Here is a 13,186-nt window from a genome sequence, read left to right on the forward strand (position 1 = left end):
CAACTCCAGGATAAAGTTGTGCTGAAGCACCAATCAAGGTTGGGTTGCCAAATAAAAAATTAAAAAAAACCCCAATCTATGAACATCTCCCGAGAGATAATGTTCATTTAACGTTAAATTAATTAACATGTTAAATTCATTATTACAAAATGGGAAAAAATGGCTCAGTAATGACAGCTGCCTACGGAAGGCCATTCACCAAATGTGAGTGACCTGGTAAGGACAGCATGAATCAGAGGAGCAACCAAAAGGCCTGTGGGAACTCTAAAGGAACTGGCGAGATCTGCAGCTGAGATGGGAAAAGCCATCCATGGGACAACTATCACCCAGACATTCCACAAATCTGGGCTTTGTGGACAAGTGGCATGAAGAAAGCCATGACTGAAAAACACCTGTATTAAATCCTGTCTGAATTTTGCAGAAAGCCAGGTGGAAGGCACAGCAAACATGTGGAACAAGGTCCTCTGGTCTGATGAGGCCAGAATTGAACTTCTGGGCCTTGTGGCCAAATGTGATGCATGGGACCTGGCTGGGAGGGCTCATCCCCATAGTGGGGGCAGCACCATGGTGCAGGGAAGCTTTTCCTTGGCAGGGCCTGGGAGACCGGTCAGGACTGCGGTCAAGCGTCTGCAGGGGGCCCAGAGGGGAGGGTTGTCTTCCAGAAGGACAGTGACCCTGAATGCACAGCTGAACTAATCAACAAGAGCCTGAATGTCTTCACATGGCTGAATCAAAGCCCAGACTTCAGTGGGACTGAGAATCTGTGGCAAGATGGAAGTTACTCTTTACCAACAGTCCCTATCCAACTTGTCAGAGCTGGAGCAGTTCTGCCAGGCAGAAGGGGCAAATGCTGCAAAATCCAGATGCACAAAACTGACAGAGATTTACCCAAGAAGACTCACAGCTGTATTTGCAGCCAAATGTGCTTCCTCCAAGAGTTGATTAAAGTGGCTGAATATTAATGCCACTAACCCGAGCCAGTTTGCTTTTGTTTACTTGACTTTTGTGCCATATTAACAATATTTTGTACCTTCACATGGTTGAGTATCTTGTGTACATCAAATAGCAACAATGCCCATTTAATCCATTTCAGTTTCGGGATGTCACACAACAAATCTGGAAAAGCCAAAGGGGGTGAATACTTCTGCAATATACCGTATGTATATAATAATGAAGATTAAGATAGACAATATATCAAACCATAGCTTGCTAAACTGTTTGCCAGAAGTTATTGAAAAGACTATTAAGGATCTGAGTACCAACTGGTTAATAGATGTGAGATGCTGGAAAAATGTAAGAATCCTTAATCTACAGAATTTTTACTGTTTTGTTATATTTTGAATATGGATCAGAGTGCAGGTTGCTGAGCCCAAAGAATATGATGGATACAAAAACAAACATGCCACACCAGAAAAGAAAAAGAAGGATTAAACCATTAGATTTTTTGAGAGAAATCCAAAAAGATCCATAGATCCATAGATCTCCAAAAAAGTTACATGCATGTTATCTCTTTATATATTAGTATGTAGCAGAACATATTACCATTATTGAGAATGATTATGCATAGAGTTCAACAAAGGCACCTGAAATATCCCTATATTTATCCATTTGCAGATTATGCTAAAGGACCACCCATTCAAAAATTGAAAGACTCATTAAATCCGCTGGTCATTTTGTTATTGCAAATGGCCATTTATCCTTCCAATGTTGTTAAATTCCTCTTTTAGTTGTCAGGAGGGTGCAGAGAATCCATTTACACTGATCTTGCATTAAATTCCAAGAGATGGACAGGAAGTTAAAAATAATGTGTATCCTTAAATATTAAAGCACTTTCCATCACAAGATTTATCTGAGTTATTCTCTCCTCCCCAAAGCAAGCAGCCACTGGGCACTGCCAAAACATATGAAGAAGAGAGGTGTTTGCAGCACTGCACTTCCAGCAATTGTCTGATTACGAATAATTAAGCCCTCGTCAAGGAGATGTTACGTCATCTAGCATGCTCAAAACGTCAATTTTTGTTGAATTAAGCTAAGCCTGAGATCCACAGCATCTTGTGAAGTGGATAACAAGGAAGCACTCCATTGACTGGGATGCTCCACTTTATTATTCCATTCTGAGTTGAGACCCTGGGCATCCTATTTATTCCCCAATAATAGATACTTATGTACATGAATTGTACGCCAGTGAACTGTTTGTCCTCAAGCAATATTTCTAAGATCACAGGCAGCTCTGAAGCTGTAAAAGCATCAGGGCCAAGCCAAGATTCTAACAAATGTTTCAATTGCATATCCAATTATCTCTAGAGAATAGTTACTTAAGGATTTGGAAATCACCCAAACAGATAGATTACCAGATACAGTACACAAGGGAAATGACTCTGTCTCGTACTTGAGTTTTATTTTAAAAAATAGTAATACTTTAACAATAATTTTGTGCTTAGTAGGGTGGATGATTTGAGTAAGCCACTTTGAGTTTGTAAGAAAAAAAGGAGGCTATAAATCTAATAATTAATAAATATGTATTTAGCATTTGAAATTATAATAATAAATAAAAGTGGGCAGGAGAAAAAGACATGGGACATAATGTGACATCTGCAGGAATCTGAAGGGCTGTTTTATATATTATTCCCATGGACAGGCGACGTAGTATCTTGCAGACTTTGTGCTATAATTCCTACCTTCCCTTACCATTGACCATGCTGGCTGGGGATGATGGGAGCTGTGACCCAGCAGTATCTGAAAAGCTGCTGTTCACCCACCCCTGCTTAAAATAAAAAGGGTTTTAAAGGTTTTTTCCTAGGAGTTTAGTCTAGAACCTGTTGAGATATTTGAATTTCTTCTAGCTTTTTCTTAATTTACTACATTGGTTTTAAACCTGGGATTTTTATACTGCAGTTTACCAAGTGCTTGTATTTCATGGTGTTCTCGTTTGTTTTGTGAAACCCCGCAGAAGAACTTCAGTCGATGGATGGTACAGAGATGCAGATCATTAATACAATCAAAGAGTCAACATGGTTTCCCTGCACAGAAGTCATGCCCCGCCTGCTGCAGCAACTTGGGATTGAAAGAAGCCTTCTGCTTGATTGGAAGGGATGCATTCCCCAGTCGAGACCTGACCGTACCCATAGCAAACGCCCTCTGTAAGCAGCTAGTGTACTCACGTTCCTCCAGGGCAGCGTGTTCATTCTGCTGGGACTCCAGCTGAGTGTGGGCTTGGGCCAAAGGGCAACTCCCGGGACTGTGTCCAGGTTCTGAGCCAGTGTGAGGGCAGCAGCTTGGGCTGTGCTGTTCCTGGTTCCCAGTGCTGCCATCATCCTCATCTGCCTGCTGCTTGCAGAGGTGGTGCTCAACCATCATCTGGAGCTCTGCAAAGTGGGGTCGGTGGAATGGGATGGGGAGAGAAACCCAGGAGAAGTTTGAACTTCAAGAGAAATATCCTATATACAATTTTTAAAATATTCTTTTGAAAGTGCTGTCGCAAAAAGAAACCTGCTATTCTTTACTGAGGGACGTTCAGCAATCCCTGCAGAGAACCTAAGGATGCCTTGGAAACTGAAAGGAAGGGACAGCCGAGACGGGCATGTCAGTCTTCCAAGCGCTTTCCTGTCCCTCTCTGAGCTTCCTACCAGGCTCAAGACTATGATTGCCTCACTCCTGTCCCAAAGTGCTCTTTCTTCCTATCTGACAAGTGGTTGTTGACCTTGAATCTGGGCCAGAATTTGAACCTGTTTCCTGTATGGTGGAGTTTCTCCATCACCACAAGTTCATCCGCTCCAGCGTTAGAAACTAACCCATTGACTTTCAGTTTATTTTTACTCTCTTTTCTTGGATGCTGAACTCTGCTTCCCTGAGACCCTCTGAGAGATGTATTCTTGCAATGCTGAATGTTCTGCAGCACTTTGAAAAAAGGTACGCAAATTGCCGAGAATGGAAAGTAATATAAAAGATAGAGTGGTTCAGTGGAAAATTGATAAGGACCAATGGAGAAGTGGACATATTTAACATATAGAGAGAAGTCAGGGAAAGAGACAGAGAAAAGAAGAGGAGGGAGAAAAGGGAACAGAAGAGAAGAGAATAGTTTACAAAGCTGAGAAGAAGATATAAAGCTAAGGAGTCTTAGAGTTAGTCCATGAACTCAGAATAACCACAGTGTATCTTGGTGGTGACTCTACCATGTTAGACCAGACTGGGGTTGTGGTCTTCTAAGTGTGAACACGCCCCATGTCAACCCAACCACACACTAACCACTCAGTGCAAGGAGCTATCAAGCAGAAGGCTAGGCTAGACTTGGTTTTCCCTCTTCCCCATGTTGATTTTCTACATGTCTCCAACACACAATCCTGACCTACTGCCTAAAGTGGTACAGTCCCAGCCAAGGTTGATTATTCCATGAATGCTGACTCAGAACTTCTGCAACTATGTTGTGGTTGAACATTTGTGAAAACAGATCACACATTAACATCTGTCAGGGGTTGTTTACACACAACTGGCCCTTGCTCAACTCCAGATGGTGGGGGACAGGAATGGCTTCGATGAAGATAACAACCAGTATGATGATTCTATGATATTCATTTAGAAATAAATCCTAAACTCTTTTAATGCACATGTCATTAATCACAGGATGGCATTTCTGGTTTACTGCCAAGTAAAGGAATGGGCAGGAAACAACATATGTTCTTTTACGAAGAACCACTTTATTTGTAGGCTTTCAGTGCTCTGAATGGAAAGATGTACCAAGCTCTGGTCCAAAGAGGCCAGTCAAAATGTGTGTGACTTACTGCTTCTGTCATTGGTTTGCTTCAATTTGGTGACGCTCCAAGCACTGCCCAAGTCCAACAGGGAGAACCAGGGCTGGAGATGGAAAGGGCAGGTGCCCATCCTCCCCTGCAGTGAGTTGCACGGAGTGACCCCCATTCTTCTGCCAAGCACAGGCAAGAACTTGGGATCTCCCTCACATGTTGCCAAGCTTTTCCAAGGCTCAGAAAGCTGTGAGACCTCTCAATCAATGCAGTGTTGGGGGAGAGGCCCTGTCCTTTCCAGGCTCCAGAGAAGGGCCAGAACTCTCATCAGATGAAATTATGCACTCACTAGTTTGTGGCAAACTCTATCACGGGCCCCCATCCTTTGGTGCAGTCAGTGGGTCCTTAGTCCCTAATATCACCACTGTTACCTTTCATGGTGGGGGTGGTGCGAGAAACCTTCTTCCTCTGCCTTGGTGACATTGATAGCCCTGGCTGCAAAGAGAAGAAAGGTGAAAAACTGCAAAGGCAGTCCATACATAAATACAGGCAAAACATCACCATCTAATCTGGGTCTTGCCACTTAAAGAAAGCAATAAGATGCTATGTGATGGGGGGGGGGCATTCCACCAGCCCTGCAAAAAAACAAGGCCAGCTCCATCAGGTCTTGCCAGCAGCAGCCACTCCAAGAAGCTGAAAGAGCACTCGCTTTGTTCTTCTTCCCTCCCCACCACTTTGGCCTTTTGTGTCGTGTCTTTGTGGACTGCTAGCCTGCAGCCTTTTGGGACTACCTTGGTTTTATGCAAACTGCCCCGGAAGCCTTTCTGAATGATTGGGATAGAATTGCTTTAAACAAATGAACGCATGAACAATAATTAGGCCCTCAGCAAGACCTCCAAGGAATGCAGCTTCTGATGGGTACACATGGCGTGGAGAAATGATGGTGTGTCCATCACCACTTGATGAACACATAATGTTGGTGAACATGGCAACCCTGCAGTCCCTCTGCACCTTGCCATCTTCCCCTTCCAGGGTTCAAGCCAACTGGACTGCATCTTTCCCCCATTCCCATGGAGCAACAGTGTGGCAAGAGGCTCACCGGCTTTTGGCACTGCTCCATCTCCTATGGCAGAGGCAAAGGGCACCTACCTTCAACAGAGGGTTGGGGAGATGGTCTTCATCAATTTCTGGGTGAGGAGAAGTTGTTCGTGGGGAGAAGGAAGGGACGGCAGGGTAGAGGAAAGAGAGAAAAAGAGTAAGAGGTCAATACAAAAGGAAGGGCTTGCCATTTGAAGAGGACCATGTCTGGGCACAGCCTGGAGAGGCAACCGGCCTTGACTAAAGGTAGGAAGAAGAGAGGTTGGGATGCCCCACTTGATTGCTGGATGAGCTGAAATAGGTCAGGAGGCTTTTTCAGACCTATCCCTCTGTCTTGGGGTGCTGAACCTCTTTCAGCACAAAGGCTAAACTTAGCTGCAGGCCAGCTCTCTGGGGTTGCATTTCAGCATTGGGCAGGGCCAAAACACACAAAAACACAGCCTACTTTAGCTAGAAGTGTTTACTGCCGGCAATTAATAGGCATCTCAGCATTGTTCAGTGCGGTAAAAACCTATGCAGAAAAGCCAGGGAATCACCACATTATCAGGAGTTGGGGGAAAGGAGGCAAAGCCATGGGAAGGGGGCATGGTCATCTGCAGAATCATGGAGGACCAGGTCAGGAGTCTCTAGTAACAGCAAGACTTCCCCACTTAATAAAAACATGGCGGTGAGAATCCCTGCTATATGGCACATGCGTACACAGCCCATCTTTGTGCTCGGTTCATGCAGCAGCCAAAGTAATAAGCACTGTTCCCTGAACCACCTCTTTGCACTTTACTCCACACATTGGACCTTTAGGTTCAAGCTTCCCATTGCCCAAAGTAGATTCCACAAATATTCCATCTGCCAAAAACAAGAACACCTCACTTTTCTTCTCAAAAGACGTTTTAAGTCAGCACAAGACATTAATATTGGTAAGACCAACTGTCAGTCGTGCTGTTACACACCCACATGGACACAAATAACAATCCTTCCCCAAGGGATTGTGAACACGGGGCTGATTCACAGCATGGCTCCAAGCAACACACCCGACTGTACCCCAGGAAAGTACAGAGAAGATCGGCATGCATGCTGCTTTGGAGGCCTCTCCATTGACCCTCCTTGCAAACAATGTGCCACTGCACTTGCTGGTAACACTCCTGGGGCACTGCAACTTTTATCTGACGGAGGACATGAGGTATTTCTCCGTGTTGGGAACTCCTGGGGTTGTCATGGTGCATCACGCAGGGCCCTTCCATACTGCGGCTGCAAAGGCAGTGGCTGCAGATCCTTGATGCCTGAATGTTGCCTTTTTATGGACTGAATTGCGACCTCTTAAAATGGAACCCAGTGCTTTTATTATGCTTTTTAAGGGTGGTGTTTTATTGTGCCTTTTATCATTTTCTTGTGAGCAGCTTTGGGAATAAGGCTGCCAACTGAGCCAAAAGTAACAGGGCCTCTTCCCACTCAAAGATCTGGTCTGCTCCCTGACTGAAAGCAGGGTAGGAAACTTGATGCTGCTGGACTCTGACTGCCACTGACCCTGACCATGGCCCATACTGGCTGGGGTGGATGGGTGCTGCAGTCCAGAGAGATCTGGAGTGTCACAGGCTCTCAACTTCTGTTCTGAAGGAAATTCTGGGAAGAGCCAAAGGTAGTGTGTTTGCACACTGAGATCAAGGCAGTGCTTCCTGATTGCCTCTTTGTTATCCCTCCTCAGTGATGTCAACGCTTTCACTAGGGAACATTGTGATGTCATCTTGTTCACACCACATAACCCACAACCGGCTGCTGCCACCACTTGGTCAGCTGGGGCTTCCCAAAGTCGCAGCTGGCTAAGTAAACAATGGTAACTTACATGTTTGATGATGATGATGATCATTCTAGTTATTAAGGGGGGGGGGCTTGGAGAAGCTTCTCCTCCTGTCCACCAAGTACCACTGAAAAATGAAGCAGGTAAATGGAGCAGTTTGATAGATTCCACACTCTGTGAAGGGGACCTAATTTGGAGCATCTCTGTCACCCAGGAAACGTAACAGGGTGTTGCCATGGGAACCTGGATTCCACTGGATGGTCAGGCTTCCTGTCCTCAATTTAGCGGGCTCAAAACCCATTCGGAGAGCATTCTGCAGGTGCCCAGCTCCACGTCCTCCTCTGACCAACCAAGCTCCCAGTCTCTGTGCAGGAGTGCCAAGGTGACAAGGACAATGATGGAAGGGCACAGTGTGTGGGCTTAACCCAAAAGGGAGGCTTGGCGCAAAGGCATGACTGGAAACCCAAGAGATGCAGGTTCAAATCTCCACTCAGCCAGGAAAGTCACTGGGTGGCTTTTGGCCAGTCGCTCCCTCTCAGCTGAACCCACCTCACAGGGTTGCTGTTGTGAGGTTGAAAGGGAGCTATGTAAGCTGCCCTGCACAAGAAGGAAAAAGGCAATAGTGCTGCACAGCTTTGATTTAATAAAGCAAAGCAAAGTAAAAAAATTAATAATAAAGCACGACTGCAAATATGTGCTTCTCTGCAAGCATGACCCAGGCCAAAAAGAACGTCTTATAACTTTGTGCAGTGGCAATATTAAGCAAATCCGTCAAAGGAAGCAAAGCAAACACTTGGGTATTGGCAGTGGGAGTAAATATGGAAGGGTGAATGCATTTCAGAGCTGTTTTTAAAGTTTAAGTAACAGCTGACAGAAGCTCATAATTCGAAGCTCATAATTCATAATAGAGGGTTATCCCTTCCCCCTTCTGTCATCCAGATGAAAACCACCCCTTTCTCCAAATTGCTATTTTCCTCCTCCTCTCACATGCATCTCCAAGAAAGGAAAAAAAGAGGGCAAAAGTGAACACCCACTCTTGGTTCAGATAGGCTATTTTTGGTTGCAGTTGCACGCCACTGGAAGGCCCCCTCTAGCAAACATGGGAGCGGGGAAACGTTTAACATAAGCAAGCCCCATACGATGCTCCCTCCTTCGTCTCAATATAAAACGTTGCTGATGGGGTGGTCATTTACAAACTGCAAAAAAGGGAGGACATGAATGTGCATAATAATCCACACGCATTTATACATATAAATGCCAATTTAGAAAGGTGTATTCTAATTTAAAGAGAAATCCAATGCATTTCACAATATAGGGGAAAACTACAGCAGGTGCTAAGGATGGGCAACTACAAGGCCCAATTATTCCTCTGGATGGATTTTCATCTTTATGCTGGACTTGGGACTGGGCCGTCCTCAAATAGAGGACACCTTCAAAATAGAGGACAGGTATCTCTTCAGACAGAGGACTGCCCTCTGTAAAAGAGGACACCTGGTCATCTTACCATCTTAAGTTGAAGGGGATGAAGGCGTTTCTCATTTGTTTGGGTTGACCTAGGTCAGGGTGTGAAATTTACTCTAAGCATTTATTTATTTGATATTATTTGGATTAAAAATTATTTGGCTGGCTTTACCTTCTGTGAAATCCTAGTAATAATTTCTATATTTGCATATACAGATTCTACATACTTCTGAATCCTACCAACTCAGACCTTGAACCTTTTACACAAAAACAAGTGTAGCTAGTGGATTAAATATCAGATGGCCTGCAAACCTTTCCTTTCAAAACAAAACGAAGTAAAAATAAAAACAAAATGCCAATTTTAGAGAACACTGCATATATATTGTTGATCTATTTATATGTTTAGCCTTCAACAATAGAAATAAGTGGAAACTTTTTTTTTAAGTTGCGAAACTGCTTCAAGGGGTGGAGCGGAGGAAAGAACCTAATATACTGACATCACAGGCAACAACCAATCAGTGACCATCACAGCCTAATCTGGGCTGCAAATATGCAGAATTAACCTTCCTCCTATGCAGAATGTAGCTTTGGAGAAGGAGTAAGTATATTTTTAGCCTAATGATGGCCAGAGAGCTTTCCAAGCAGTTTTATGTTATGTCTGTATTCAGCCTCCACCTTGCAAAAAGCCGATCCTGAACCAGTGATCTGAGTCTAGCTCTGGGAATTGCTCCTTCAGAAACAAAATCTCTGTTTACGTGCCTCCCCTGCCTGAGATCTGACTTCATCTTTTCCGCTAATGTAGGGGGTGGGCTGGCTCAGAGCAGCATCCAATATTTATGCATGCTTCAATTGCAGCCCCATACAGTGGTGCATTCTTAATTTTCCCCCTCTCTTCCCATTTAACCAACGCACACAATTTTCTTCTTTTCTGCTGCGGTTGCTGTTGGGTGTTAGCGGAAGGCCTGGCTTGGAATGCACAAAAAGGAATTTTCTTGGCCCTCAAATTATCTCTGCTCCATTTGAAGATCAAACTCAGGTTCCCACTGGCAGAAGGGAAGGAGGAGGCTGGTTCGTGTCAGGCGATGAAGTCGGGGGGAAAGAAACTCTCACTGTGAGCATAATCAGAGTGCGATAACAGTACCTGTGTTGTGTGCATACACACAGGAGTACAATTTTTTTCCCCTCTCTCAAGCGGCCTGTTCTGTGTGGCAGAAAAAGTCTTTTGCTGCAGATGCAGTGGATATATTACAGAACAAGTTTAACCTACATTATATTTGCACAGATCTTTAAGGCAGGGCATGGCCATTTGGGTCTCATTCAACCCCAGTACTTCTGTTTTCAAAAGAAAATTCCTGGTGGGAAGAAACGGCTCAACTTAATTAAAAAAAACTGGTACCAGGAATTATTCCTGTGTCTACTTACCAGTTTAGGAAACCAGGTACAAGAAAACCACCTCTGTCTTAGCTTAGCAGCATTAAGAAAAGAGGCAAAGAGCCATTAAAAAAACCCTTCTCCAAGCAGACAATTCTACCTCTGTTTACTCCCAGAAAGTAGAGTGTTAAATTTGCCAGGCTCTAAGTGCCTAGACTTGATCTGTGTGTAATATCACATTTTAGGCTGGTGTTGGCTCCTCACCACACCCACCACAAACTGCCTCACAATTGAATGCCATGATCCAAATGTTTGTAGCTGTACTTCCCCTTATGGCAACCACGTGGCTCACACTATCAGCAAGAGGATGCTGTCCCAGGACCATCTTGGGCTTTCTGGCAAAAAATCCACACATTCAGTTGCCAGTTTTGTTGCTTCTTTGTGGTCAGCCCATTCTGACATTTGCTAGTGTAGTGTTAGAGTTCAGAGCATGGAACTGGGGCTCAGAGGATCTGGGTTCTAGTCCCCGCTCAGCCATGGAGCCAAATGGGTGACTCTGGGCCAGTCACAGACTCTCAGCCCAGCCTACCTCACAGGGTGGTTGTTGTGGGGATAAGAATGAGAGGAGTAGGAGGATTATGTAAGCTGCCTTGAGTTCCTTGGAAGGAAAAAAGGCATGATGTAAATATAATAAGGGATAAGCACAGAACTTCATAGGGTGAGGCAATTGCAATAAAACTGGGGTACAACTTCTATCATCCCTGACCACTGGCTATAGAGAGCTGGGCTGATAGGAGTCCCAACACCACCTAAGAGTCCCAGTGTTCCCTTGCTTACTTTACTGGCTCTAAGCCATCCTGGAGAGATGGCCTCTACCACACGTTGCCACCAGGCTACAGTGGGCTTTGACTTGCACTTGGGGGACCTACTGAGAAGCTGGTGCAGTGGCCCTAAAGGACTGACATACATTTGCATCTCAACCATCTTGGGTCCACTGTAACATTTTACAAGAGCAGCGGCAACAGTCCTTCCTCTGCCAATAAAAAGCACACCGTTAAAGTTGCAAATGCACAGGGGCTATGGCAGGTCCTTCTGCCCTAGGCAGGGTCTGTACAATAAGGGAATCTGATAAAAGTTCTCCTGGCTTATTCTTTAAGAAGCAAGGCAGTGTCCAAAACAGGCTTCCCAACTTGCTGCCTTTTAGATAGTGGGGACTATATTTCTCAACAGTCCTAACTTTGAAAAATGACCATACTGGCTGGGACCAATGGAGATTGAAGTTCAAAAAACCTGGAGGACATCAGATTAGGGGAAGTTGGCCCAAACTGACAGTCTTGTGTAAACGCTGGATAAAATGCCACTAATATGCTCACAATTTTCTACAAGAGCATTGGGATGATCCCCTAGCATCACCTCCAGCTTTACCAGAGTTCAGCTTCAGTTTGTTGAACCTCATTGACTAACTCTGGTCTGGAGTGGAACACTGGCCCTTGGAGGTCTGGTTAAGACATATTGACTGGGTTCACACAACACGATAACCAACCATTGACTATTGTCAATCATGTTGCGGTGGCAACTATTGGTTCTTAACATGGCTTTTCAACTACAATAAGAACCAATGGTTTGACATAAGGAGTTGTTGTGTCATCTGAGCCCATGGTGGGTCAAGGCTCACAACAAACCAGCTGCTTCCTAAGACCAGCAGTGGCTTAAGAAGCTTCCATGTTTCTGAAGTGCCTGATCCTGCCTAATCTTGGAAGCTAAGCAGGGTCAGGCCTGGTCAAAATTGGGATGAGTGACTTGAGTGTACGATTCTATGATTATTGCTGTAAACTGCCCAGCGAGATTTGGCTATGGGCAGTATAAAATACGATGATGATGATAACTGCTGACACTTGCTCCCAAAATGATTAAGTGGCACTTTGGGGTGGCTGTCAGAGGCTTCCCTGATCGCTGCTGGGTACCCCTGGCCTGCATGCTGCAGAGACTGTTGCTGCTGATTGCAGCGGGATGCCACTGCCAAAGGCATTCAGATCAGCTGCACAAGAGGAGTGCTGTCGGGAGGGATTACCAGTCCACCACCACCCTGTGGCCATTGCCCTGAGTCCCAGTGGTGGTGGGGAGGGCATCTGGAAAGGTGTCATGGGTTTGCTTGGCACCACCACTCTCTACGCAGGGAGGCAGTTCAGAGCAGAGCTGTCATCTCTGCCACAAGCTGGAAGCCTGCAGGCTTCAGCATCATCAGACTACTGAGGGGCCCATCTCCAAAGCTCTCACTGATTGTTCCCTGCATATTCATATGCAGTTTAATGACAGTGCTCAGAACTTGGAAGGGGGGCTCAGAGGTCTGCCCCTTGCCCCCTCACAGCTCGTGCACAGAACCACACTCTCTGCTTCTCTGAAAACTGACCCCTGGGAGGTAGAAATGGTGTTCTGGTGGGCAGAGAGGAGAAGACACCAAAGAGGCCAGGGTATTATTTATGCTAAGCCTGTTTTGTTCTTCTTCTGTCTCTCTGGAGTCTCCTTGCTCGATGGGCTGAAAAACGAGTCTAGCAAAAAAAAAGCAAAGAATGGAGGGTGGCCACCACCACTCACCCCATCCTGCTGACTTCAGAGCATAGGAATTTTAGAAGCCTCTCGTTCAGGGGCTTCTGAGCAACAAAGGGACAGTCAGTGGGACTGAGCCCTAAGAGGTCTAACTGCGCCAACAGGGAGGCATTTTCTC

At 45.2% G+C, this 13,186-nt stretch overlaps 1 protein-coding gene across 1 annotated transcript in view; it reads right to left on the reverse strand.

The window, feature by feature from the left end:
• The window catches only part of PPP1R1A (protein phosphatase 1 regulatory inhibitor subunit 1A), an 89,891-nt gene that overhangs the window by 13,928 nt on the left and 62,777 nt on the right, over positions 1-13,186 (reverse strand). The window contains exons 3-5 of the mRNA XM_044443314.1: positions 5,889-5,926; positions 5,171-5,234; positions 3,162-3,365 (exon numbers count right to left, since the gene is read on the reverse strand). Of these exons, the coding sequence (XP_044299249.1) occupies positions 3,162-3,365; positions 5,171-5,234; positions 5,889-5,926 (306 nt within the window). The remainder of the gene's footprint in view (positions 1-3,161; positions 3,366-5,170; positions 5,235-5,888; positions 5,927-13,186) is intronic.

Source organism: Varanus komodoensis, unplaced genomic scaffold (genome assembly GCF_004798865.1).
Source record: "Varanus komodoensis strain SLA01 unplaced genomic scaffold, ASM479886v1 scaffold41, whole genome shotgun sequence".
Taxonomy (NCBI): domain Eukaryota; kingdom Metazoa; phylum Chordata; class Lepidosauria; order Squamata; family Varanidae; genus Varanus; species Varanus komodoensis.